Raw genomic sequence first — 25,689 nt, forward strand, 5'->3', positions numbered from 1 at the left:
CATCCAGCAGCCATGCTCCCCCGGTGACCATCAGAGCCCAAAGCGTTTCCTCCGTTTGCTGGCTTCTGGAGGGGACAGGGTCCAGACGGGAAGACCCCTCTCTCCCGGCCGAGCATCCCAGCCGGAGCGTGACGCGTGTCCCCTTGTCCCCGCCAGACATCGACGAGTGCCGGCTCAACAACGGCGGCTGCGACCACATCTGCAGGAACACAGTGGGCAGCTTCGAGTGCAGCTGCAAGAAGGGCTACAAGCTGCTCATCAACGAGAGGAACTGCCAAGGTAAGGGGCAACGAGACCCCCAGCGCCCTGCCCTGCCCAGGGCAACCCCCTCTCCCTGCCCTCCGCCGTCTCTCAGCCCTCCCACGGAGGAGAGCTGGCCCAGTTACTCATTCCTTTCTGCTTTCCTCTGGACCGCGGACATCCTTCGCGGGATTAGCGTGGGATTTGGGGTCTGGTCTGGAGCTTTAGCGCTTTGATCTGCAGAGCTGGGCTGTCATCCCAGCCCTGCTCCCGCGCCGGGCTCTTCTCGCAGCAGAGTTAAAGCCAGCAAATTAGGCAACGCCAGGTGAAATCTCCAGCCTTCCTCAGGGCCGGCATGATGGTCACGACGTTCCCCGTGGGCTGGGACGCAGCTCTGCCCGGGCGCGGGGAGTGTCCCCAGCAGCAGCCCTGGCAGCGAGCGTGCCCCATGCTGAGGGACTGGGGACGCCAGCAGCACCCCATGTGTCCCGGTAGGGCACCCTGGGCTCCACACCCACCCTGACACCTTCAATTTATTGCACAAAGTTTTTGCCAGCCATCCCGCAGCAGCAGGAGCGTGGCCCCCTGCTACAGCACGCGCGCTGACGCGCTGGAGAGGCCGTGGTTTTCCTGGGACGGGAGACGGGAAGAGCAGCGGGATGTATCCTGCCTTGCCTCTCCCCCTCCGCCAGCCGCACCACGGCGGGGCCCGGATCGCGCCCTGCTCGGGGACGCGCCGGTTTGGCAAGGCGTCAAGGCAGAGCAAGGATTTCGGGATTCCTCATTCCCCCGTCTGCCGGAGGGGAGGAGGAGGATGCATCCTGCTCGCTCTGGCGGGAGCTGGCTGCTCCGCGCTGCTTTTCCCACCTTTATCTCTGTGTCCCAACATCCTCCTGCATATCCCACATAAACCCAGCAGGTTTAACAGCCCGGCAGGTGGCTGGGCCGTCCCGGGGGGAGCACGGGGCTCTGCCCCACGGCCCACGACCGAGGTGGGCACGATGGGTGTTTGTGAGCTCAAGCGTTGCTTCCTAAAAGCGTGTGGCCAGGGAAGAAGGGAGCTGGCGCTCTCCGCTTTCATCTCCCTCCAGGTTCTGCGTTTTTGGGAGTTTGAGGCAAGCATGGCAATTAACTTAATGAAGCCAATGAAATGATGCTCAAACCCGCCGGGCTGGGTTCACGCGCCCGGCCAAGGCCTCCCTGCCCCGGCGAGGTGCCCCGCGGGGCCGAGCAGACATCGCTGGCACCGGCCCCGGAGCAGGACCTGCCCGCGCAGCGTCCCGCCCTGGCACCGGGCAGTGCCCTGGCTGGGCAGCAGCCGGGGCTCTCGCGGCCGCCCCGTGCCAAGGGCGTGGTGCTGGCCCTGTACGGCGCGTTTGAGGTGCAGAGGGGCTGCAGGAGGTTGGGGCGGGGGGAGATGCTGGTGCAGTGGGCAGCTGCTTCCACGTAGCAGCAGCTGGAGTGGGTGAGGAGGGAGCTCGGAGGCAGGTAGGATGGGAGCACAGGGTCCTGGAGCATCCCGGTGCTAGGTCCCAGAGCATCCCAATGCTGGACCCCTGGACCATCCCACTGCAGGATCCCACAGCGTCCCAGTGCTGGATCCCCAGAGCATCCTGGTGTTGGATCCCAGAAGCACCCCGGTGTGGGGTCCCTGCAGCATCCCACTGCAGGATCCCGCAGCATCCCAGCGCATTCCCAGTTTGCTGGAGCAATTGGAGCAGGAAGGGGACAGCTCTTGTGCCCCGGACTGCCCCTCCGCCGCGCCAGCCCTCACCTTCCCCCCTTGCCTTCCCTCCAGACATCGACGAGTGCTCCTTTGACCGGACCTGCGACCACCTCTGCATCAACACCCCCGGCAGCTTCCAGTGCCTCTGCAACAAGGGCTACACGCTCTACGGGCTCACACACTGCGGAGGTAGGGCCCGTCGCCCTGCTGGGGTTCAGGGGTCCCAGGAAGGCACCCGGTGATGGGGCAGCCCCATGGCACGGTCACCGCAGGACCCCTGGGGACACCACCCACCCCAAGGGCCCGTGGGGAGGGTCGGCTCCCTGCGTACCCCAAGGCGGGGCCAGGCGGGGAGGGGGCTCGCAGCCAGGCGCAACTTCAAACGGAGCGACAGGAACAATTTGCGACTTGTCTGCAGCGGGAGAGAGGGAGAAATCCCCGGCGTTTTTGGCAGGGAGCTGGGATGGGGTGGGAAGGGGAACATCAAAAGGGGTTGATTTAAGTTTCCCAAGGCAGATCGCTCCTAAGGGCGGGGGCGTGCGGCTGATGAAGCACGCTTTGGGGGGTTGCCGGAGCGTGTCGTGGCAGTGGTGCTGTCGGACGGGGGAGATGAAGACACGGGGCCAGGATCATCCTCATGCTCCAGAAATACACAGCCGGCGTCGTCCAGCGCGGCCCCTGGGATGCTCTCAGTGTGACCCTGCAATGGAGTGGTCGCTGGCTCCCACCGATGCTCCCGAGAAGGGGGAGCCGGGCAGGGAGGGGTGTTTGGGGTGCAGCTCCATCCCTGGCTGCTCCCCACCTTTGCTCCTGCTTCGTGCCGGACCTGGAGGATCAGTCCCCCCGTTTTGGGCCAGGGCGGAGGGTCCTGGCCGTGGGGCGAGGGGCCAGGGCTGCCGAGCAGCTGCCTTTTGAATTTGGCTGCTGAGTGCTTCCATGTCGGCTCTGTCTGCTGCCCCCCACAGCTCCCCGCCCGCTGTGGGGCCAGGGCCCAGCTCAGCCTGGGTGGGCTGCACCCGTCACCGCCCGGCCCTCGGGGACACCGCGGGTCGGGGTTTCCCTTGTCGCCGCGGGGACGATGCAGCACCTCAGCACCAGATCTGGGGTGGGGGTCCCGTTCGGCCCCCACCCATCACCTTTCCCTCCTTCCCCGCAGACATCGACGAATGCAGCATCAACCGGGGGGGCTGCAAATTCGGCTGCATCAACACGCCCGGCAGCTATCAGTGTACCTGTCCCACCGGCTGCAAGCTGCACTGGAACAAAAAGGACTGCATAGGTACAGCGGGGCCGGACACGCCGCGGCTGGGGACGCTCCCGAAGCCCCGCAGCCCCTCAGTCCCTCGGGGCTGTTGGGATTAAGGTCAGGGTGGGTGGAGAACAGGGGTCTGGGGGCATTCCGGTGCAGGGATGCTCTGGGTCAGGCTGGTTTTTGCTGGGGCTCCGTGTCCACCTCGCACGGGTCTGGATGGGAAGTGCTGTAAGGTGTTGCCCTGCTCTCTCTGCCTTTGGTCATCTCATTGGTTTTTTGACGGTGCTCGGGGCTGGCCGTGGGCTTTTGCACCAGTGAGTGTCCCTAAAGGAGCTATTTCATGGCCCTGGCTGTGCCCTGGTACCCGACTGTCACCCCAAAAATTTGAAATCCCAGCAGTCACATCTCACATCTCCATGGAGGAGCTGGGGGGGTTGGGATGTTGGTTGGGGGGCTCCACGCTGTGCTCTGGCACCCTCTCCTCCCCGGTGATTTCCCCCATGACCTGGGAGGGTGCAGGGGTCCCTCGCAGGTCCCCGGGCTGTGCCAGCCACGGGCGTCCCCGCTTGTCGTCACCAGCCGGCGCGTGTCCCTCAGAGCTGGTGAAATGCCTGCCAGGTTCGGTGCCGCCACGGGCCACTCTCACCTGCAACAAGATGGGCAAGAAGGACAGCTGTGCCCTCACCTGCGCCTCCAAGGCCCGCTTCCTGCCAGGTACCGGTGCCAGTGCCACCGCCGGCACGGGGAGGGGGTCCCCATTGCCCTGCGTGGCCCAAACTGGGTGGGGAGAAGAGCGGTTGCCCAGCCGGGGAGGGAGGTGGTCGCTCAGCGGGGCTCGTCGCTGGGTGCAGATCCGTGTGACGGATCCCTGGTGCAGGACCCCCACGGCAGGGTGCCAGGCACCGTCGCCTCCCTGCGTCACCCCGGCAGAGCATCGCGGGGACCAGGCGGCCACTCCGGCATCCCCCGACTCCCGTTCCTCCATCCTGCAGAGTCGGACAGCAGCTACACGGTGAGCTGTGGGACCCCCGTCCTGCGGCAGGGCGCCCAGCAGAGACCCGCCAACAGCAGCCAGCAGTGCCTCGGTAAGGGGGTCTCGGGGTGCCCGTGCCCACCGCCGGCCTGGCCGTCCCGGGCCAGGGTGTTGAGCACCCGCCTTTTCTTTTAGAGACTGTCGCTGCGCCAATCAAGCAGAAGGCTTCCTTCAAGATCAAGGATGCCAAGTGCCACCTGCACCCACGGGCCAAGGGCAAGCAGGAGGAGGCCGGGAAGGCGGGGGCGCAAGGTGAGGTGTGACGGTGGCGGGGAGACGGGGATGACCCGGGAGGGATGGGGTGCTGACTTGTCCCCCCGCACGCAGGCGGTTCGGCACCTTGCTCCGACTGCCAGGTTGCCTTCGTCAACCTCAAGTGCGACTCGTCCAAGAAGGGGAAGGGCCGCCGGGCTCGCAACTCCTCCAACAAGGAGGTGACGCGCATCACGCTGGAGTTTGAGGCGGAGATCAAGCCGGAGGAGATCACAGGTGAGCAAGGCGCTGGCTTGAACCATCTTGGGTGCAGGCAGGGGTGGTGGGACCAAGGGGATGGCGGTGGGACCGGGAGGATGGTGGTGGGACCAGGAGGACAGTGGTGGGAGCAAGGGGATGGTGGTGGGACTGGAAGGATGGTGATGGGACTGCGAGGATGGTTGGGGGACCAGGAGGATGGTGGTGGGACTAGGGGGACAGTGCCATCCCTGAGCAGCAAGGAGAACCAAACCAGTCCTCATCCCACACCAGACTGGGATGTGCTGGGCAGCACTTCCAGCTGAGCATTTGGGAGCTGGTTTTAATCCTGCTGGGTTTCCCTCTCCGTCCCCCCCTCCTCGCTGCGTCCCCGTTCCCCGCCGAACCCCCCCATTCCCCCCTGCACCCCCAGCCAGCTGCAACCTGCAGTGCCTGCGACAGAGAGTGGAGAAAAAGCTGAAGTCGGCCATCAAAGCCCTGAAGAAATCCATCAACCAGGAGCGGTTCCTGCTCCGCTTCGCGGGGATGGAGTACGAGGTGGCCAGGAAGCTGAGCGTGGCCCCGGAGCGACAGGAGAGCTGCGGGCCGGGCCAGCAGCGCCTGGGCACCAAGTGTGGTAAGGAGCACGGTGGGGTGCGCGGGGCTGGGGGGACCGGCTGTGTCCCCCCCGCAGCGGTGCCGGTGCCCTCGCCGCGTCGCTGACGTCCCCCCCCCGCTCTCAGTTAGCTGCTCGCAGGGAACCTATTACCACGGCCAGACCGAGCAGTGCGTGCCCTGTCCCCCCGGCACCTACCAGGAGAAGGAAGGGCAGCTCTCCTGCGACCTGTGTCCCCGCGGCGATGCTTTCGGACCGGTTGGAGCCACCAACATCACCAGCTGCACGGGTAAGGGGGACGCGGAGGGGCCGGGGGGGGACAGCCAGGCCGTCCATGCGCCATGCCCACGGCTGGGACCTCAACCATCAGCCCTCAGCCCTCATCCAGAGGAGGGGAAAGCCCTCAGCATCCCCAGGACCCCCAGAAGGTGCTATTTTGGGCGTTGATCATTTAGAGGGGACTCCAGGAAGGGCAGCCCTCGCTCTGGATGTGGCCATGGCTGGGGGGGAGAGGGCGGGAGAGCCCGGGGCACGCAGGACGCCAGGGTTGAGCGATGCCCGTGCCTGCAGGTCAGTGTCCCCCTGGCCAGCACTCGGCCGACGGCTTCAAGCCCTGCCAGCCGTGTCCCCGCGGGTCCTACCAGCCCGAGGTGGGACGGGCGCTCTGCTTCCCCTGCGGCGGCGGGCTGACCACCCGGCACGAGGGAGCCCTCTCCTTCCAGGACTGCGACACCAAAGGTAGGTGGGAGCGGGTCCCCGGGGTGGGGGGCACCCGGCGGGGCCGTGCCGGCGGCTGACGCGGCCCCCTTTGCTCTCTGCCACCCTCCCCCAGTCCAGTGCTCTCCTGGGCATTACTACAACACCAGCGTCCATCGCTGCATCCGCTGCGCCGTGGGCACCTACCAGCCCGATTTTCGACAGAATTACTGCATCGCCTGTCCCGGCAACACCACCACCGACTTCGACGGCTCCACCTCCGTGTCCCAGTGCAAAAGTAGGCGAGCTGGGCTGTGATGGAGGGGTGTGAACTGGGGTCCTTCCTCAAAAATATTTACAAATCCCTTAAAATAGAGTTTGGGGTTATTTCTGTGCTTTATGCAGGCATGGGGGGATGCATGGAGCGGTGCTGATAGAGCACCCCCCCCTTGCCCAGTACACCCCCGCCCCGTCCCAGTGCCTGTGCCACTGGTTCCCAGTTGAACCGGCTCTCCATGCCTTGCAGACCGGCAGTGCGGGGGGGAGCTGGGCGAATACACGGGCTACATCGAGTCCCCCAACTACCCGGGGAATTACCCCGCCAACGTCGAGTGCACCTGGAACATCAACCCGCCGCCCAAGCGCAAGATCCTCATCGTGGTGCCGGAGATCTTCCTCCCCTCCGAGGACGAGTGCGGCGACGTCTTGGTCATGCGGAAAAACTGTAGGTAACCGAGCGCGCCGCGGTTAGGTCGCCCCAGTGAGGCTGGGGGCAGCTCTGCTGATGGGCATCCGGCATCACGTGTCCCCTTGCCGTTCCCCCGCAGCCTCCCCGTCCTCCATCACCACCTACGAGACGTGCCAGACCTACGAGAGGCCCATCGCCTTCACCGCCCGCTCTCGGAAACTCTGGATCAACTTCAAAACCAGCGAAGCCAACAGCGCCCGCGGCTTCCAGATCCCCTACGTCACCTACGACGGTGAGCACGGGGCTGGTGCCCCCCTGCCCGGTTTGGTTCCTGGGTCACCCCCAATTCATACCCCCTGTGTATTTGAGGGGAGTAGACTCAGAGGTGGGGACCAGAGGTCTGGGGACAAGTGACAGCTCATGCCCTGACCGTGTTTTTTTGGCGGGGTGTTGCAGAGGACTATGAGCAGCTGGTGGAGGACATCGTGCGGGACGGCAGGCTCTACGCCTCCGAAAACCACCAGGAGATCCTCAAGGTGAGCGTGTCCCCGGGGCTGCGGGGGACCCCAGGAGCGTCCTTCCCTTCGGGTGTGCCCCCCATGCCCTCCCTGCGCTCATGGCTTCGGTTCGGAGCCGCCGCAGGGGAGCACCGGGTGGGACGGTGACCCCCCGCCTCTGCCTTGGCTTCCCCGCAGGACAAGAAGCTGATCAAAGCTTTCTTCGACGTGCTGGCGCACCCCCAGAACTACTTCAAGTACACGGAGAAACACAAGGAGATGCTGCCCCGCTCCTTCATCAAACTCCTCCGCTCCAAAGTCTCCAGCTTCCTCCGGCCTTACAAATAGCCCCCCGCGCCCCCCCCGCCAAGGAAACCCTCTTCTCCCTTCCTTCTCCTTTCCGATTTTCTCCTTCCTCCGCTCGGCTCCGGCAGGACCGTCACCTCTCACCCCGCAGACGTCCCCCCACGATTTCTCCGCCGCTCCCCGCAAAGCCGTGCCCCCGGCCGGGGAGGGATGCTCCGGTCTCACCCGGCCGCTGGCGAAGTCGCTCCTCTCTTCCAAAGCAGATTCTTCGTTTTAAGAAACCAAAGTGCTCGTCCTTTTCACCAGCCTACATCCTCCCTTTGGTTCCCTTTACGCCAAGTCTCTCCCCGTTCCCCGGTGCCACCAGCAGCCCGGGACATCGAGGGGATCGTCGTCCTTCCAGCCCACGGGGCCGGCACCGGCTGCAGCCCCTCCGAGCCCTTTCGCAGAGGATGGCAAGAAGGTAACGCCGTATTTATCGCAGCGCCTGGGTCATGGGTATCGGCATGGCTTTGCAGAAATTGGGGGAAAATGATTTTTAAAAGCAGACTTGAGTAAAAAGAAAATTTAAAGGAGAGATCGGCAAAGCACGGCAGCGAACGGCAACCGCGGTGGCTCCGGTGGCCGTCCCGCCGGAGAGCCGCGCTGGCGCTGGGAGGAAAGCACAGCCAAGCCACGTTCCCGGAGAACAATGTCTGGCTGCACAGGAGAAAACAGGGAGAGAAGGAGAAGGACTTTCAGCCGGGTTTGGGTTGTTTTTTTTTTTCCCCCCACCCCAGACACTTGTGCCAAGAAACCAGACTTTCTTACAAGCTCTGCCAAAGAGTAACTCGGAAAAGCAAGCTTTGCGAAGAGCAGGAGTCAATGTTTGTGCACTAGGATATCCTCCTTTCTACCTTCTTCATATGTATTAAGTGCAATCATTTGAGTCTTCTTTATATTATTTAGAGGGAAGTTGTTTTGTTGTTTTTTTTTTTTCTACTAGAAGCGACAATATTTATACCTGCCTGAGAAATGAGAATGTGCGTTTGTAACGAAAACCAAACCCACCCACCCAAAGCAAACCCAGCCCTGGGCTGCCGCTGACCGGCAGGATGGCGTTTTCAGGCCTTGCAACCTTTTCTACCGCGTTTGTCCTTGATAAAACCCCTTTGTTCGGGGGAAGATGGTGCCTCTCCTCCTCGGGGTGAGTTTTTGCAAGGAGTTTGAGGCGTCTTGGTCTGTCCACGGAGGAGATGGAGCGGCCGCGGTCGCTGTGTGCTTTTGGGCTGATCCCATTCTGAGGAGGATGCGAAATTGTCATCACCTTCTTGTTGCAAACCTTTTTGCTTCCCAGGGATGAGCGGAGACCCAGGGGAGACCTGGGACAGGTCCCGAGGCAGGGTGCGGGGGCATGCTGGCAGGAGAGGGGAGCTGCCCCTCTGCTCAGCCCCGAAATCTCTCCCCCAGGTCTGGAGGTCTGCACTCTCCCTGGCTCTGGGGAAGCTTTGTGTTTCCAAGTCCCTTCAGGTGCTTTTGGCTCTGTCCCTTTCCACGTGCTCGTCCTGCATCTTCCTCACTCATTTCCCAGCCCTGCAACCAGCTCTCGGCTGTCACCTCCCTGCACCTTCATCCCCATCTTCATCCTCCCAAAGACCTGGAGCTGCCAGGACTAAATGCGGTCGACTCGCCTACAGCTTTCCTGTTGGCAGGTCCCCTCCCGGCTTTTCTCTCGCCGTCCCCTTGACCACATCTGGGGCGAGCCCTGCTCTTAACGAACCAATTATTTATTGCTCTGCGCGTCCCTCGCCAAAACCGGGAAGCAGCTGCTCGCCCGTGTTTTCCCCTCCTCAATCCCTGCCGCCCCAGCACCCCGAGAGCTTCTTCTGGGCTCTGTCAGGGGCTGCGGGCTGAGCGAGCGCCGGCAAAGGGGGCTGAGGTTTGTCCCCAAGATGCGTCGGTTGGAAAAGTCTGCCCTGATTCATCCCAGCTGTGGATTTACCCCTCTTGCCACCCGGCTCCTAAACGGTTTGGAAGCTCAGCATCTGTGGGCTGAGCTGTTTGTCGCTTGGTTGGTTGTCTGAAAGCAGCGGCTTTGATGCACAAAAGCTGTTGTAGGGATTTGGAGGTGGCGGGGGCGGAGGGGGGGTTATTGCTCTGGGGCAGTCACAGCAGAGCAGTGACCGTTGAAGGGGTCTTTCATATTTAGAAGGAAAAAAAAAAAATAAAACCAGCAAAAATAAAAACAACCTGGGAGTGACTAACCCTGCTGCAACGCAGCCGCTCGCGCTCACGGAGGAGTTGATGAATTCTTCGTGATTTAACGGCGGGGTTGCTGGCGCTCCGACCCTGCCGGGACCAGGGGTATCCCGGTTGTCACTGCACTGACCACCTCCACTCCCCTGACGCAGATTTGGAAGGGCGAGCTGGGCAGCACATCCTCCTGGAATGGCCAAAGACACCTGGTAAGCTCTCCTCCTCCTCCTCCCACCGAATATCCCAAATAAACCCCCCAAAACTCCACCAGAGCCACCCCGCTGCAGTTCAGCCCCTCTCTTCACCCCCAGCCACAACCCAGAAAAGGTTTGAAAGGCTGAAAACCGCATCATCAGCCACCTCAGATGTACTGAATGTTTCGACACGGTGAACATAAATAAGGGTTGTTGGATAATTTTTTTTGGTTTTTTGGTTTTTTTTTTTTCATGTTGGAATATTTATATCTGCCTTTCGCAGCGGGCCACGACTTACCATCTCCAGCAAAAACGATTAAAAGTAACGACAAAGACGTAGTTCCTGAAGTTATTTGCACTTGATTAAAAGAAAAAAAAATGTATCTGAACTTTGTAAAAAGAAATGTTTGCATTTTGTATTGTCTTTTTTTAATTATTAAATGGAATTTCTTGGTGTTGTGTTGATCTTTCAGAAGCTGGCTCTGATGCTTATTCTAAAGGTTTCTAACAGCAGGATCCAAAGCCGTTGCATTGTTTCGGTCCCTCGGATGCTAACACAAGCCCTTTTCAAAGGCATGGGGGGGCTTCTCCCCCCCCAGCTTAAATCCTACACACTCCCATAAGCTTGCCAGTCATTACACAATGTATGTATTTATATACATTAATTGGGTGCCGCATATCTCATTTTTAGCCCAGAACATGGAGTTGGACAGGGAGCAGCTCAGAGGGGATGGAAAAGACTCTCTACCTTGGCCCCGACCCCTTGCTAAGCTGCAGCTCCCACCCCCGGCCCCCCCAGCACCCTCCATTCCTCTGGATCCTGTAACTGGGACCAGCTGGAAGGGTCCCATCAAGCCCTCACAAGCTTCTGCTGGGCAGGGCCCCACAGCCCCAGTCATTGGTCGCTCCGGGGGCAGCAGCAGCTTTAAATGAGCGTGCCCCCAGCCCTGCTGCCCCAGAGCAGGGAGGCTGCTGGGACAGGGCAGAGCTCTGCATGCAGGATGGCTTCAGGTGACCACCAGCACAAGGTAAGGGTCCCCTCTGGGGTGAGGTGGGGGGTCCTGGGGTTACAGCACGACTGCTGATGCGTTTTACCTGCACTGTGCGCCCTCAGATGTGTTAACAACCTCAGATTTGCTTGTTCTGGGTGTGAGTGGAGCTGTTCCCCCTCCCCACCCTGCTCTGAACACATGAGGCTCCTTCTCTCAAGATCTCTTGATGTTCCACTGGAATTCACCTCCCTATCAGCTCAACACAGTACCTGAGACCTTTCTCTCTACCAGGAAGCGAGCAGCTCTTCAGCACACCCTTCCCAACAAGCTTTGGAGGAACACAGCCAACCACACAGTTGTAGGTTGTCCTAAAAGTTTATTGCTGCCCAATTAGTACAGGCGCTGGGGCTTCCCCATGGTGCTCTTGATGTACAAGGCGCGCACGTTCTGCCAGTTCTTCTTCAGCAAGGACACCAGGAAGTTGATGGCCAAGTGGATGTTGTAGACGAGTTCGTCCTCTGTCATCTTCACGTGCCCGACAGCCACAGCCAGACAGAGCACCTGGGGGGACACAGACACCAGGGTCACTCAAGCAGGTAGAGGTTTCGTAGGGAAATGGAAAGACGACAGCTCAGGGAGGGACAAAACAGCCCAGTTCTGATCTAAACTCATCAGGGTGTGAAACCACCTCATGTGCTGTCAGCTGGACATGGCTTCTCCAGCTTATCCACAGGTGTTTCCCCAGAGCTGATGTTTGTGGGCACCACATAACATGTCTGGTAGCATCTGGATGTCACCTCTGAACAGCTTGGCTAGGTCTGGCCTCCTCAGAGAGCAAAGGTGACTGGGCGACGGGGAAACCAGGACGGACGTGCAACGCAACGTGCCGAGCAGGAGCGGATCTCTGGTTTAACTCCGCTCGTTAGGCAGCGCTGGCGTGTGTCCTAAACTGCTAACCCGCCGCAGAACAGACTGTTAGCTCCAAACTTCACTGCTAAGCGTGGCGCCAGCTTCACTTTTTGTTTTGGGCGCCAGCCACCAGCTCTTTCTTTCCGCACACAAGACGCAGAGAGGCCAAGCCTCTGCCTGCCAGCCTCGCTGAGAACTTGTAAGTCAGCGTTCCCCACGGGCTGGAGACAAAAGGATTTACGAGCGAGCTGACAGGCAAAGTGTCAGGACATCATCAGCTCAGTTACTTAAAATGCTCCAGCATTTGCAAACTATCCCATTTGCTGTGTCCTCCCGGTTGTTGTGCCCCCAGGCCCAGATCAGCTGGAGTCCAAGGATGCACCTCAGCTAGCAGAGCTGTTAATTCGGAATAATACCCATGAGTCACGCTCAGACCGCCAACACGAGATTAAAATGCCTGAGCAGGGTTATTTTGGTTTCAGGGAATCAGCTCGCCCTGACATCTCTTGACAGCAAGAGCAGATTATCTGCGGAGCTGCTGCGAAGTTCACTTGCAGAGTCAAGTCCCAAACTCGCTGCTGGCAAAGCCCTGCTGCGTGCACAGACCCATGGGGGCACGCCTGGCCCGCCAGCCCCACCCTGCGAGTGTCACCCACTTACTGTAAAAAGCACTAATTAGCACTAATTGTGCTCAGCATTGAAACATCGCGATCAACTCCTCATCATCTGCTCTACAATCTTTCAACCACAGATAAATGACGACTCCTTTCCTCTGGGTGCTGTCTCCCTCTGCTGCAGACAGCAGCACTGGATGCTTCTCCCTGGCTGCCGCTTTTCGGAAGGTGCTCGAGGGACACCTACAGCCCGGCCCAGAGATGGCAGCCGCACACAAGTGACCACCTGCCACGGACAACCCTCAGGTCGGAAAGGGAAAAGCCCTGGCTTTACCTTCTTCATCTGAAATTTGATGGTAGATTTGACCTCATCAACCTTGGCCACCAGGTTCTCATTGTGAGTGAGGAGAGAAGGGAATTTGCCGGCTTTGTTCAGACCCGGACCCAGGATTCGAGGAATTTGCTTGATCAAGGACTCGGAAGCCAGGAAGGCATCGTACTTCTTAGCTGCGAGGAGAGAACCGGTTGTAAGTAAGGATGGACTTTCAGCTCCTACACGTACGGATGGATGGATCCACACTTCAGAGAGGCTCAGCCAGCCGCCGTGGATTCCTACGTCATTTCCCATGTAGTTCCATGGCTGCTTATGGATTGAGCAGGGAGTTTTTCTTCCCTGCCTGCAGTATGTAACAAAATGACTTCGACTTGCAGGGAGGGAAGGCTTTTCTCTCTTACCAAGTGAAAATAAGCAAATTTCATTCTGTTCGTGTAAGTACTGCGGGGCTAAATCAAACTTTTGCCTCCAGCTTTTCTCTGCTTTTGCTGCACTCCAGCTCCCCAGCCGGCAAAGGGAGGAACACCAGCTAAGGGTGAAACCTTTGGAGAGACAGGAACGTTTTCCTGTATCCCTTCCTTCCAGAGGACACCAATCAACCTCACTGCTGGAGGACTGACCTGTCAGACCTTCTACCCTAGGAACACACGGCTGGCTTTTCTGGGTAGTTTGTAGACAAACTCCTGTATTCAGGCTGACCCTGCTCAAGCTTCCTATTCCCTGCAGTTAACCACGAGGTGGAAATCTCAGCACAGGGAAAACCACCCTGCTTACCCAGCCCTCCCAAGTTAGCCAGGGTGCTCAAAGATGGAGCCACACCACCACTCACCCAGCTTCTTCACCAGCTTCTTGTTTTTGTTGAGTTTCTTCAGAGCCTCTATGTCCATGTGAGGGATGTCGACTGCTTTGGCCTCATCGCAGTGCTGCTGGTCCCCCAGCAAGCAGACGGAGAACTTGGGCCGCGGAGTTGACTTCAGCCTGGGGACAGAAGGTCTGAATTACTACGAACTGTCAGCGTCACACACGCTTCCATGGGAGCCATCACGGAGACACCTTACCACGGCGCCTGGAAATCTTCCTCCACAGCTTCTAACCTGCCTTCTCCAGCAGGCCGGTGGGGAGAGCGCAGCGGCCTCCCACACCTCCCCTCATGTTTTAAGACCCAGGGTAGGGGTCCGTCCAGCCGCCCCCGCCGAGCCGGGGTGGGCTGAACTACCCGAGCGGTTCGGCGCTGCGCCCTCCCGCGCGGGGCTCAGCGGCAGCAGGGGCGGGGGGCGCAGGCCGAAGGCTGGGTGGGAGCGAGAGGATGCCGAACCTGACGGTGCCGGAGAACCGCTTGTCTTTCTGCGGGTCGTAGTTCTTCAGGCTGATCTGCAGCTCCACCGTCTCCACAAACCTGAGGGAGGGGAAGGGGAAAGGGAAAGCAGCGCAGGTTGAGGGCCCAGCCGGGCTGGGGGAGAGCAGGGCCGGGGCCCGCGCTGCGCGTTGTCCTGCCGTGGCGCAGGGCTCTTACTTGCGCTTCTTGGTCTTGCTGCCCTGCAGCACCTCCTTCACCGCCTCGTACAGGGTGTCGCGGGAGACTTTGCTGCTGCGGGGAGGAAAGACAAGGCGGGCTCAGCGCTGACCCGGCCTGGGCCTCCCGCAGGCCGCGGAGAGTGGGGGACGCAAGGCCCTGAGCCCGCCCCGGCCCATCCGCGCTCCCCCTCGGCCGCCCCCCGCTGCCCGCACCCCGCCACCCGCCCGGATGGCCCCGCGCCCGCCCGTCGTGCGGGGATGGCGGCGGATGGCGCTGCGGGCCCGCGCCCACCTCATGGCGGCGGCTGCTCCGGGCCGAAAGGGTGTGGTGGGCCCCTGCGCCCCATAAATAGGGGTCGGTATCGCGAGATTTGGCCGCCATGTTGGGTGTGGCGGGGCTGTGGCCGCCATGTTGGGTGTGGCGGGGCTGTGGCCGCCATGTTGGGTGTGGCGGAGTGTGGCGCGGGGGACTCCCCTCTGAGGGTGGTTCCCTATCCTCATTAAACGAACGGCCGTGGGGTTTTTTTGGTTTTTTTTTTTGCCTCCTGCCTCGGTCTACCAGGCCAGGAGCGCCTCCATCGCTTCGCAGCGCTCTTGTGAGCATACACACCCCAGGAGTCCCGGCCTCCCCTCAGCAGCTGCTGGGAAGGAGCCGGGACGCGGCCTGTGCCCGAGGAGCTGCCGGGGCACCACGCCTGGGCGGTGGGGCAGCTCCCCCCTCTTGGGCCTCAGCGCTATAAACGTTCGTTATCCACTTCACTTGCGCAGGGACTCGCTGAGGGCCCGCGTTGGGGCAGGCCCCTGACGGCAAGCTCGGCTTTTTGGCTTCAACGTTCGTAACGCGCATGCGCTGCTGCGCTGCGCTCATGCGCGTTAACCGCCCCGCAGCGCTCTCGCTGCGAACCGGCCCTGCCAGGCCCTCCGGAGGGGCGTGGTTGCGGAACCCCGGAACCTGGATGACGGCGGAAGGGCGGCTGAAGCGCGGCGGTGAGCGCTGTCGCTATGCGGGTTGCGGGGCGGGGCGAGCAGGGGTCCCGGTGCATGGCGGTCAGGCGGCGGACTCGGCCCCGTCGCGTTTCCTCAGGTCGGTGCCGGTATTGGTGGGGGAGGCCTGCGGGGAGAGGGCGAGATGGCGGCTGAGGGGCAACCGGGTCCCGCCGAGCTGCTGCCGCCGCCGCCGCCCCCCTGGCCAACACCACGGGGGTGCCCGCCATGTCTCCCCGCCACCCCCAGCGCACCTGGGCCCGCCTCGCCCCGCCGCTCCCCTCAGGGCTCGCCGTGGCGCCAGGCCCCTCAGGGCACCAGGCCATGCCTTGCCCGGCCCTGCCCTGTCCCCAGCCCGCCCTGACGCGGGAGGCACATCCCCTGTCACCCCTTGGGCAGCTCAACAAGGCAACCTGCACCTGGCTTTCCTCGGGCCCTATCCCTTCCATGGGGCCGCGGCCCCTCCAGCAGCGCTGACAGCGCTTTGCTTGGCAGCCACAGCACCTCAAAGGGGTCTCGATTCCCTAGCCGCCCTGCTGGAATGGAGCCTTTGCTGGGAAACGAGCCGCAATGCCTCTTAGGAGGTGTCAGCCCTAAAAGCAGGCAGAGTCTGCAGCAGCTGGAGGTGTCTGTCAGGTGTAGGGAGCACTTGCGTTAGAGGGCACAAAGCCTGGCTGCGCCCCTGGGCGCTGCAGTGACAGACAGAGCAGTCAGACTTGTTCCTGGAAATCGAAATGATAAAATATTAGGCTATGTGAGAGATTACTTGTGAAGAATCCACTGCAGCTGCTTTTAAAGCCAATCTATCAGCAGAGTGGCTCTTTAGCAAAATGTTCTCGTGGGGGTGTGGATGTTCTAACGTCATCTGCTTATAGCCTGAAATTCTGTTCCTCAGAAGGCCGGGAGTTAGACAGGAAAGGGAGGAGAGAATGAGGATGCTTCCAGGGACAAAGCGCATCATCCTGCCCCTGTCTCTTCCAGCACAGGACACCCTCAGCCTGTAGGTTCAGACTTTAAAGTATTTGGAAACCTTTCCTGCAGATCATTTGGAGGATGGGATGGGCTTGAGTGTGGCATTTGTGCCGTCTCTAAAGGAGAGTCTGTCAGTTCACTGGCTTGATAAATTCTGTCTTATATTTTTCTGTGGAACAGATTGTTAGCCCTGCCTGCCACTGGTATGGGAAGGGCTGCCCCCTTTGTCCAGTTTAATCCTTTATAGTCTCCAAAGTAGTTTGTTCTTCAAGCCTTTCTTAATGTGCAAAAGTGACGTATACGTACGTGGGGAGACAATAAAATTCGAGTTGTTCTTTTTATTTAAGGCTTGCAACAAAGACGACAGCTCACTGTGCCGCAAACCTCTTGCTCCGTGTCCCGGCGCTCTCTGCAAGCAGGCTGAAAAAAAGTGAAATTCATGTCTGAGGACCAGTCATCCGGGCAGGATGGAGAGTTTGGGCTTGCAAGCAGTGACCCTTAGTGACGGGACGACAGCCTACATCCAGCAGGCTGTCAAAGGTAACGCTTCCTTTGGGTGCAAAGCCGAAAAGTCTCTTGTTTGACCCTGTGAAATGCAAGTGAGACTTGTCAGAAATGTCCTCGTGAGCTATCGTACGTCTTTGTACAGGAAGCTAGCAGCTATCTGTTAGATTTGCACAGAGGAGTGATGCGGCAGAAAGAAAACGTGTCTCTGGTTTGGAAATCAAGCTTTGGAGGCGGGAGAGGTGTCGCTGCAGAAAATAAAGGTTCTGTTCAGATTGGAGCGAGCCCGGTTCTTCGCAGGGTAGCTGGGGAAATGGAGTTCGTGCGGAGGCCTGCGGGACTCTGTTCAACCAAAATTCCCTCTGAAGCTAAGCGGGATGTTCCGCTTCGCTGAGATGCGTAGCGTTTGGTTCTCAGTAGTGCTTTTCTCCCGTAAAAGGGTGCCAAGCTTGGCCTTGGCTAACTGAAGTGATATCAGGGCCGAACTGAACACCTGCCCTTATTTTGGTGCCTGCGAGGTTTTGCTGCTTCCACCACCCGCTGTTCCTGAGCAAAGGAACACGCTGTTTCCCAGCCTGTGGAACAGGACGGTTGCGTTGCGAGGCTTGCGTTGGGTGAAAGCAGCCTGGATTCCTGATGTTCAGGTGGGATACAGCAATGTCCTCTCTGCATCAAAATAATTTGGTAATTAAAACATTTTTATAGGGTTACTCGGAGTTACGGTACTTTAAGAGTCCAGTCTCCACAACCCATCACTTTAAGTCCCTTTGGGTCCTGTAGTTTTTTTCTTAAGAGTTAATCCTCCACCAGTAGAAGAAAATAAATCTTCAGGCCCCTGCTGATGCCGTTAAAAGCTCCCAGTTGAATTTTTCTCCAGCTCAAGTGTAATTGCTTTCTGCTTTAGATCCAAAATGCTTAGCGCACATCATTCTTTCTGCTTCTTGGCTTACAGGGCTGTGAAGGGCAGCATGTAAACAAGCGATGACTGGGGTTCTTTGTCTCCTGTCCTCCTGTCTAGGAAAGGGAGGCTTCGGCATTTCTGGGAAGTGAAGTGCCTCTATGGCTATTCAGGGGAAAGCTTGATAAATAACAGTTTTGCTGTCTTCTGTGGGACTGCTGTCCTTGAGAAGATGCGCCAAAGGGGACAGCTCTTGGGGCCAGAAAGACTGGACTCTGCAGGCAGCGCTGATGGCAATTTTTTAACTGTTGCAGGTGAAAAACTGATTGAAGGGCAAGTCATCGAACTTGAAGATGGGACCACAGCTTATATCCATCAGGTGACAGTTCAGAAAGGTGAGGACCATAAATTCATCTCTTTATTTTTAGAAGGATGTTGCAGCTGTAACGACATTCTCCATAGGCTACTCTGTTAGCTCTAGCTTTAAGAAATCCGTATAAGTGTAGGGTTTTTTTTTTTCTTGCATGTGGTTTGGAGGCTGAATGAGCAAGGACATAGAACATGTGACATCCTGTAAAGTTTTTAGCAATCTGACAAGAAGGCTAATTTGTTGGTGGTGTAAGCAGATGTTTCAGTGTTGTTTCACCTGTGGGTTCTCTCGCAGGTGTCAGTCTGACAGATCACAAGTCTACAAGCAAGGCCAGTAAGCTGTGTGCTGTGTTTGTGCCAACTCAGAGCTCAAACAAAGTTTCTTTCATGTGGGAGCGGTTGGACAGGAATTTCCCCTGGACTATGAGATAATATATTACTTCTGGGAGAGGTGTTTGGAGGGGAGGGATTGTTGTAAGCAATGCCACCTCGGTCATTGACCCATCAGCCGATGTCACCTCTGAAATGAGGTGATATTAATTGATCTGAGAGGTGATGGAAATTAAATTTCATGTGTCAGGCACCAGAGTGACACAGAGGAGTCCTCCCTGACCAGGGGCAGGTAGAAAGAGCTCTGTTCCTTTGGGCAGTCCTTCCTTCACCCTCCCAAGCTCCTTGTATGCCACCTCCTTTTCCTATTCTTAAAAAGCCGCTTGAAACCCATGTTGTATGCCTGGCTGTGCCCCTTTCCTCCCTTTGTCCTCTTCCCCACCTCCAAACACACAGGCACAGTGAGAGGGGTTTTTCTTCTCCCCGCTGTTTCCCCTGCCACGGGATGTTTGTGCTCTCCTTTCCACACTCCTGTGCCAGAGCCATCCTTCTTGTCCGGGACATAATCTGTCATTTTGGAGTCCGTGAGATACTGCATTACCCCAGTGAGCTAAAGAAGTGTGCTGAAGCTGTCCATGAAGCAATAAAAAACCTTACAGTTCATGCCGGAAGGGCTCAAGTGGTGTCTTAAAATCTATGGCTGTGATTGACTGTCAGTGCAAGCAGGCAGCCCAGCTGTGCCCTCTTCTGTGGGTGCCAATAGTGTAGCGTTCAGGAACTGACTCGGTGTCCCCTCCATCCCATCTGAGCCTTCCAGTAAGGTGTGTGGATTTTTTTTTTTTCTTTTTTTTTAGAGTCTGTGGCTTTTGAAGATGGTCAGCCAGTAGTGCTGGAAGATGGCAGCATGGCCTACATACACAACACAGCTAAAGGTAAAGCGTGTTCCCCATTCTTCCTTTGGCAGCTGGAGTAGAAGCTGCTGAAGTGTCACAGATTTTCAAGGTTTTGTGTAGCCCAGGGAGATGAAAAGTGCCTCGCACTCAGCAGCTCTCTTAGATTTCATTTTTATTGGTTTCCTCTTGCAGAAAGTTATGACCCCAGCACCTTCGAGGCCATCCAGCTGGAGGATGGCTCCACTGCCTACATCCCTCGTCCTGTCATCGTGCCACCTGGCAGCACCATCCTGGAAGTGCAGGCAGAAGCTGGGCTGGAGGAGCTGGCTGGAGAGGAGGAAGACGCTGCCTTTGATGTCGAGACCATTAATACATTAGCGCAGTACGCCAGTAAGGTGAGGATGCGGTGCTTCTTTCGTGTCTGCCAGCAGCACTGAGGGGTTGTGCATGTTTCTTTTTCCCACTTTAAATGTACCTCCTTGTAGGTGTTTTCTTTCTGTTTGCCCGAGTTTCTCATAATGCCGCCTGGGTATGATGTTCTCTTCCACCAGAGATTCAGGCGGCAGATCGAGACCAGCCTTTTACATGTCAGGAGTGGCTAAGCTGCAGCCACTGTTCCCCATGTTGACAAAGGCCTCAAAAACCAAAATAGCTTCAGATTTAACGTGTAGTCACTGCAGTGCTTCTACTGAATGTCCTGGGGGCTGCCATTTTTCCCCATCTTCATGGTGCAGTGTGAGAAGGGGCTGCCAAGAGGGTGCTGGTACAGTGCTCAGCTGGGCAGCGTCAAGATTTGCCGATGGAGACCTTTCTGCTGTGGTAGGAGCAGCCTCCCCTGGGTCTCTGGAGAGGAATGGGATGGCAGTGTAGATGTGAATGCCTTCCTGCTTGGGTTGCTCACCTCTTCCACGCTGTACGGGGAGGCACGAACAGCACCTGTGCTTCTTTATTTGCAGGTGGCTGACAAGGAAGAGGAGGGAGGGACAGACACCTGCCACATGAAGAGTGAGGACTCCAGTGATGTCCCTTCCCAGGTCTGATTTTTTCAGTGGTGCATTTTTGAATGCTGAGCTCCTCTTGATGCAGAGCATTTTGCCAGCTAGTAATTAAAAAAGCTTTGTGGCTTCTCTGCAAAGTTAGAAAATATATTAGCTACAGGTTTTACAAATGTCCCAAAGCACAGAGAGGTGCGCTGGGAGGTGGGAATGGGAAATGCTGGTTCCTAGACCCCTGTCCTGTCACCTGGGTTGCACCATATGTATACGAGCTGTGTCTGTAGGAACATGTTTTTGTGAGAATAACTGAGCTGTAGCGGCTTGCTGAATTAACTTCCGTCTGTGTCTTGGCAGGATTTGCAGGAGGAGGAAGTGCAGAGCAATGACAAGGGGCAGCAGGTTGGCAGCAGAGCTTTCCGTTGTGGGTACAAAGGCTGTGGCCGCCTCTATACCACCGCCCACCATCTAAAGGTAAAGCAGGGAACATGCAGATCAAACATGTCCCCGTGTTACACCGCCAGATCAGAATGCTGCCGTGCAAAAGGCTGAGTTCTGTGCTTGGCTCCTCAAGGGATCCAGGTGTGTTAACTGGCCAAGGTGAAATCCAACAGGGAACTTCAGATTCTCTCCACCAGCTAGATTTCTCCACACTGTTTTCCTTCCTCCTTGTCTTGGACCTCATTTTAGGGACCTGTTCTTTCTTTTCCAGGTTCATGAACGTGCTCACACAGGTGACCGGCCATATACATGCAACTTCCCAAGCTGTGGGAAAGCATTTGCTACAGGTAACAATTTCTGTTTTGAGCAAATTTTGTTTTCTGTCCAGTCCAAACCGCTCTTGAGTATCAGCCCTGGCTTTTTTTTTCCAGCAGAGCACAATGAGCATAACTTTTAAAGCCTTCTGAGAAGGCTCTGCAGTGTGGGAGGCAGCCCGGGATTTGATTGATTATGGACACAGATTAAAGGACTTACAGCAAGAAGCTGAGTTTTCAGTGGTATTGTGGAGCTGTTTGGATATTTCTTCTGCTTCAGCTTTGCAGACACAGGACAGATGTTAAAAAACGCATGAACTGAGAAGTGGTACACAGCTTGCCATATTATTTCCTACTAGTTCTAAAATTTAATTGTAGTTTCTTACCTGGACAGGGTATGGGCTGAAGAGCCATGTGAGAACACATACCGGTGAGAAACCGTACAAGTGTCCAGAAGACGTGTGTAGCAAAGCCTTCAAAACCTCCGGGGATCTGCAGAAGCACATCCGGACACACACAGGTGAGAGTACAGGAGGAGAACCGAGCTCCCTGTCGAAGGGGTCTCTGAGATAAAGCGCTGCTTTCAGCCTTTTTCCAGGACGTGCCTTTTTGTGTCTTGGGTGAAGCAAGGCAGAACTGAAGTTGTCTTCAGACAGTAGTAATGGGTAGTAGAAGTAGTACCAGGGATTCTCGATTCGTTTACAAACAGCAGAGCAAAAGGGATGCCAGCGTTGCTAGAGGAAATGTGCCAGCAGCTGGGTCTGATATGAGGTCTCGTCATTGCAATACTGCGGAGGAGTGAAGGGATACAGGTGTCTGCGCTGCAGCAGGACTCTCATCCACGTTACTCTCTCGATGCAGGTGAGCGTCCCTTCAAGTGCCCCTTTGTGGGCTGCGGCCGCTCCTTCACCACATCCAACATCCGCAAGGTTCACATCCGAACGCACACAGGCGAGCGGCCGTACATGTGTCCGGAGCCCAACTGCGGAAGGGGCTTCACCAGTGCCACCAATTACAAGAACCACATGAGAATCCACACAGGTAAGAGGAGGAGAGGGTGAAACACAGACAGCTCCTCCCCACTCAGCTGGCTGCACCGACAGCGTGTGGGAGCAGGGAAATCTGTGGATCTGAAATGGTCGTTTCCAGGCCAGGCATTGCAGGGGTAGATCTGGGAGAAGCCAGGCAGTTAAAGGAAATAGGGATTGCTTTACTGAGCTGATTATTGTGCCACCAGTGGTCTGTCTCCAGCTATTTCCTCTTGATGGGGAATCCCTTCCCGGAGCATGAGCAGGGTTGCTGGGTTAAGCTCTGCTCTGTGGTCTCTGCCCTAGGAGAGAAGCCGTATATGTGCACTGTGCCAGGCTGTGGAAAGCGCTTCACGGAGTACTCCAGCCTCTACAAGCACCACGTGGTCCACACGCACTGCAAGCCCTACACCTGCAATAGCTGCGGGAAGACCTACCGCCAGACCTCCACGCTGGCCATGCACAAGCGCAGCAGCCACGGCGAGCTGGAGGCCACGGAGGAGAGCGAACAGGCCCTCTACGAGCAGCAGCAGCTGGAGGGTGAGCAACTGCTCCGCCGTTCCGTGTGGTGGGCTGGGGTCAGGCTGTGTGACAAAGGGGGAGAGGTGACAGCAAGAGCCCGCAGCTGCTCCCCTCGCTCAGCCCCAGCTCTGCTGTGGCCTCCTGCCTCCCCCATCAAACCCAGATCTGTGCCACAGACAAGAGAAAAGGGCTCGCCATGGTCCTCGCTGTATGTCACAGGTTGGGAGTGGGCTTCTGCCTGTTCTTAGTGCAGGGAGAGGTAAAGACCCTTCTTCCCAGGCCAACATGGGGCTTTTGTTGTCATCATCTTGTGCTCTTCTGGGCTGGCCTTCAGGGAACCAGCAGATCCTGGGGAGAGATGTGCTTTCATGCTCTAATTAGTGCAGCTCTCACCCCTTTTGCTCTTCCTCTTTCCTGAGTCAGCTGCTGCTGCTGACAGAGGTTCCCTCCTGAAGAGCCAGCATATTGCTTTCCTGTCAGAAATGGAGGAAGATGAAGAGGAAGAGGAAGATGATGATGGTATGCCTACGCAGGTCTCGCTTATCTCTCAGGATGGGACAGAGCAGGTATGGACACTGACAGCCTCCAGCACGCTGGGGACAACAGTTAACTGAGTAAGATTCTGCCTCTGCCCAGCCTTGGTGTTCTCCTCAAGGCTTTTTCTTCAGCGTAAAACAGGCCCTGGGGCTTCACGGGCTCTGTCTGTCACGAGGGCTGCCTCCTTAGAGCTTTACCCCACTGCTGCAGTCTCGATGTGGAGGGTAAAGAACGGGCCTCTGGTCCCCACTCGCCGCCTTGCTGGACGAGGTCTTGCAGGCATTTGCCCAGGCTCGCGTGCGGTGCCTGGCAGCTCTTGCCACCCGGCCAGCTGTCGAGAGGCAGCTCCCGATCTCTGCTGACACAGCTGGATTTGGAGATTTTTTTTCATCATGCTTTTCTGGTACTTCCCTCCACCAGCTGCCCGGGTGCTGACTGGGGAAAAATGCCCTCCTATGGCATGGGGCAAAGGAAACGGCTGCCTCAAGGAACACTTGTTTCCTCTTAGTCTGAGGCACTCGCTGCTGCAGCGATGCACGAGCCGTCGCTTCAGAGCCTGGAGAGAAGACTCTGACCGGGAAGGGGAGGTGTGGTAGAAGGGATGGGGCTGGAGACTCAAAGTCTGCGAGTTCTCCATCGTTTCTGTCCATGACCCTGAGCAAAGTCCTTGGAGTTCTCTGCGTCTTGCATGCAGAGAAGAGGGTATTTCATCCTTACTGAGACCTTGGTGTTGCTGAACTCAGGAGTGGCACAGGGCTTCCTGGAAGCCGTCCTGGCTGACAGCAGCCGCTTTTATCCCATCCAGGTCAGTTTGTCGCAGGAAGACCTGCAGGCCCTGGGCAGTGCAATCAGCATGGTGACGCAGAGCGGTGCTCTCGCCGTGCCCGAGGAGGAGCTGGCGAGTGGCGACACGCACACTGTCGCTGTGGCCAACACGGATGGTGCTGAGACACAGCCGGTACGGACAAAACCGGGACTCTCCCTTTTCCCTGCGGAGAAACAGCTTGCTAGAAGGGAGTTGCATTTTCTTTTAAAACATAATCGTTTTATACCTTAACTTTTCCTAGGTGGCCATAGTCACTTCTGGGGCAGCCATGTCTGAAGAATCAGCCGTGGCATCCCTCCGCCATCAGCAGGTGGCTTTGCTGGCTACCACCAACGGCACCCACATCGCAGTGCAGGTACCGCGCGGCTCCTGCTGCCTTCTCCTTCGTTCCCTCCGCCCATCTGCTGGCTTCAGCACCTGCCCTCTTGCTCTGCTGCGCCTCCTCGTGCCCAGGGTGCTTGCTCCTTAATTCCCAGGTGCTCTGTGGATAGAGGAGAGCGCTCCTTGGATTGCAGAGCTCCTTCGTAAGCAGCCTTTCCCCATTGCAGCCGTGTCTCTCTCTGCTTTGCCCCGCTGCTTTCTCCCTGTGTCATCCACTGCCAATCCCTCAAACCTCGGGGGGCTGCCCCGAGCCAGCCCACGCCTCCTGAGCCCACCTTTTGGGTTCTCTCTCTTTCCTCCACTAGTTAGAAGAGCAGCGGAGCCTGGAGGAAGCCATCAGCATGGCTGCAGCAGCAATCCAGCGTGAACCTGCAACGCCTGACACAGCCGTGTCTGAGAATGGGTGCTGAGACCCCGCCGAGCCCCCCGGCGGGGCGAGCGGGCAGCCCGAGCCTGTTCTCCACGGGGACGTCAGGAGCTGCAGGAACCGCGCCAGCCGGTGCGGTACACGAGCGAAGGAAGGTGTCTGAGAGCAGCGGCCAGCGCATGCGCTGCGCGGGCAGTGAGGGCTGATGCCGGCAGCGTTGGGCTACCGGAGCAACCCTGTTCCAAGGGCTTTTCTCTCCAAGGAAGGATGTTGAAGATACTTGGTTGCTGCCTTCTCCTGAAGGCTCTGCTGTTTTCCTGGCCTCTGAGCGGCAACTTTCCTGCTCTGTGCCTCAGGCAGTGCCTCCCTCTGTCTGCAGGAGATGGCAGATTGTGTCTTCTAGTATTTATTTCTTCATGGCTAAGATCTCCAGGACCTGCCAGTCTTCTGCAGTAGAGGTGGAGCCACGGAGATTTCAGCAGTCTCTGGAAGTGCGAAATATTTTTGGAGAGGCGCTTCCTGCTCTCTCCCTCTAGGAATTCTCCAACAGTTCCCTTTTCCTGCCCGCTCCCCCAGCTAAGGGGCACGTGGGCGGCATAGGCACAGAAGCAATAAAGCCCCATCAAAGCCAAGCCCAGCTGTCCTGGGCTCAGTGTTCGGAGTGGTGACCAGTTCCTGACGCTGGAGCGAGCCGCCCGGACTGGCTCTGATGGTAATTCTCCCATCTCTTTATCACACTCCGCTCTCGAGAAAACTTCCTTGGCAGATTCAGCGCTGTGGAGCAGAGCGAAGCGCTTCCTCTGCCGAAGCCAGTCAGCGCTTGTTGGGGGCTGAGCTAGACTTGGATTTAAATGCTGAGTGGAAATAAAAACAAATACAAAATTTTCTTTTTTTAAAAAAAGAAGCCTCTTTCTCTTTTTCCGTCCCTGGGGCCAGTGGCTGGCAAAGGGTGGGAGGGTGGGTTGGATGTCACTGTTTTGCAGATTAAGGAAGTTTGGGAAATCTGTTGAATTGACCAAAAGTGTTGTGATTGT

The 25,689-nt window shown here is 57.7% G+C and overlaps 3 protein-coding genes across 6 annotated transcripts in view; 2 read left to right on the forward strand and 1 right to left on the reverse strand.

The window, feature by feature from the left end:
- The window catches only part of SCUBE3 (signal peptide, CUB domain and EGF like domain containing 3), a 35,995-nt gene extending 25,744 nt beyond the window's left edge, over positions 1–10,251 (forward strand). Inside the window, exons 9-23 of the mRNA XM_086765532.1 lie at positions 157–279; positions 2,039–2,155; positions 3,123–3,245; positions 3,798–3,932; positions 4,211–4,303; positions 4,387–4,503; positions 4,579–4,740; positions 5,135–5,338; positions 5,445–5,606; positions 5,888–6,055; positions 6,150–6,311; positions 6,540–6,737; positions 6,841–6,993; positions 7,158–7,237; positions 7,397–10,251. Of these exons, the coding sequence (XP_086621658.1) occupies positions 157–279; positions 2,039–2,155; positions 3,123–3,245; positions 3,798–3,932; positions 4,211–4,303; positions 4,387–4,503; positions 4,579–4,740; positions 5,135–5,338; positions 5,445–5,606; positions 5,888–6,055; positions 6,150–6,311; positions 6,540–6,737; positions 6,841–6,993; positions 7,158–7,237; positions 7,397–7,546 (2,147 nt within the window). The 3' untranslated portion in view covers positions 7,547–10,251. The remainder of the gene's footprint in view (positions 1–156; positions 280–2,038; positions 2,156–3,122; positions 3,246–3,797; positions 3,933–4,210; positions 4,304–4,386; positions 4,504–4,578; positions 4,741–5,134; positions 5,339–5,444; positions 5,607–5,887; positions 6,056–6,149; positions 6,312–6,539; positions 6,738–6,840; positions 6,994–7,157; positions 7,238–7,396) is intronic.
- A 1,030-nt stretch (positions 10,252–11,281) lies between these two features.
- RPL10A (ribosomal protein L10a) lies at positions 11,282–14,658 on the reverse strand. The gene is made up of 6 exons (XM_086765855.1): positions 14,590–14,658; positions 14,296–14,370; positions 14,098–14,178; positions 13,612–13,760; positions 12,783–12,955; positions 11,282–11,486 (listed from the first exon to the last, which is right to left on the reverse strand). The coding sequence occupies exons 1-6, from the start codon at positions 14,592–14,594 to the stop codon at positions 11,316–11,318; spliced, it is 654 nt and encodes a 217-aa protein (XP_086621981.1). The 5' UTR covers positions 14,595–14,658; the 3' UTR covers positions 11,282–11,315.
- A 478-nt stretch (positions 14,659–15,136) lies between these two features.
- ZNF76 (zinc finger protein 76) lies at positions 15,137–25,541 on the forward strand. 4 transcript variants are annotated; one of them, XM_086765707.1, is made up of 15 exons: positions 15,137–15,284; positions 16,601–16,793; positions 17,970–18,050; positions 19,209–19,286; positions 19,440–19,642; positions 20,204–20,281; positions 20,597–20,713; positions 20,952–21,027; positions 21,389–21,514; positions 21,856–22,035; positions 22,329–22,562; positions 22,968–23,110; positions 23,887–24,039; positions 24,149–24,262; positions 24,594–25,541. In XM_086765707.1, exons 2-15 carry the CDS (start codon positions 16,721–16,723, stop codon positions 24,696–24,698), a joined length of 1,761 nt encoding a protein of 586 aa, XP_086621833.1. In that variant the 5' UTR covers positions 15,137–15,284; positions 16,601–16,720; the 3' UTR covers positions 24,699–25,541. The 4 variants fall into 4 exon arrangements, with proteins under 4 accessions (XP_086621833.1, XP_086621832.1, XP_086621835.1 ...); XM_086765706.1 differs by lacking the exon at positions 15,137–15,284 and adding an exon at positions 15,299–15,381; XM_086765708.1 differs by lacking the exon at positions 15,137–15,284 and adding an exon at positions 16,188–16,281.
- Positions 25,542–25,689: the final 148 nt, after the last annotated feature.

The sequence above is a fragment of the Chlamydotis macqueenii genome, chromosome 23 (genome assembly GCF_036417535.1).
Source record: "Chlamydotis macqueenii isolate bChlMac1 chromosome 23, bChlMac1.mat, whole genome shotgun sequence".
Taxonomy (NCBI): Eukaryota; Metazoa; Chordata; class Aves; order Otidiformes; family Otididae; genus Chlamydotis; species Chlamydotis macqueenii.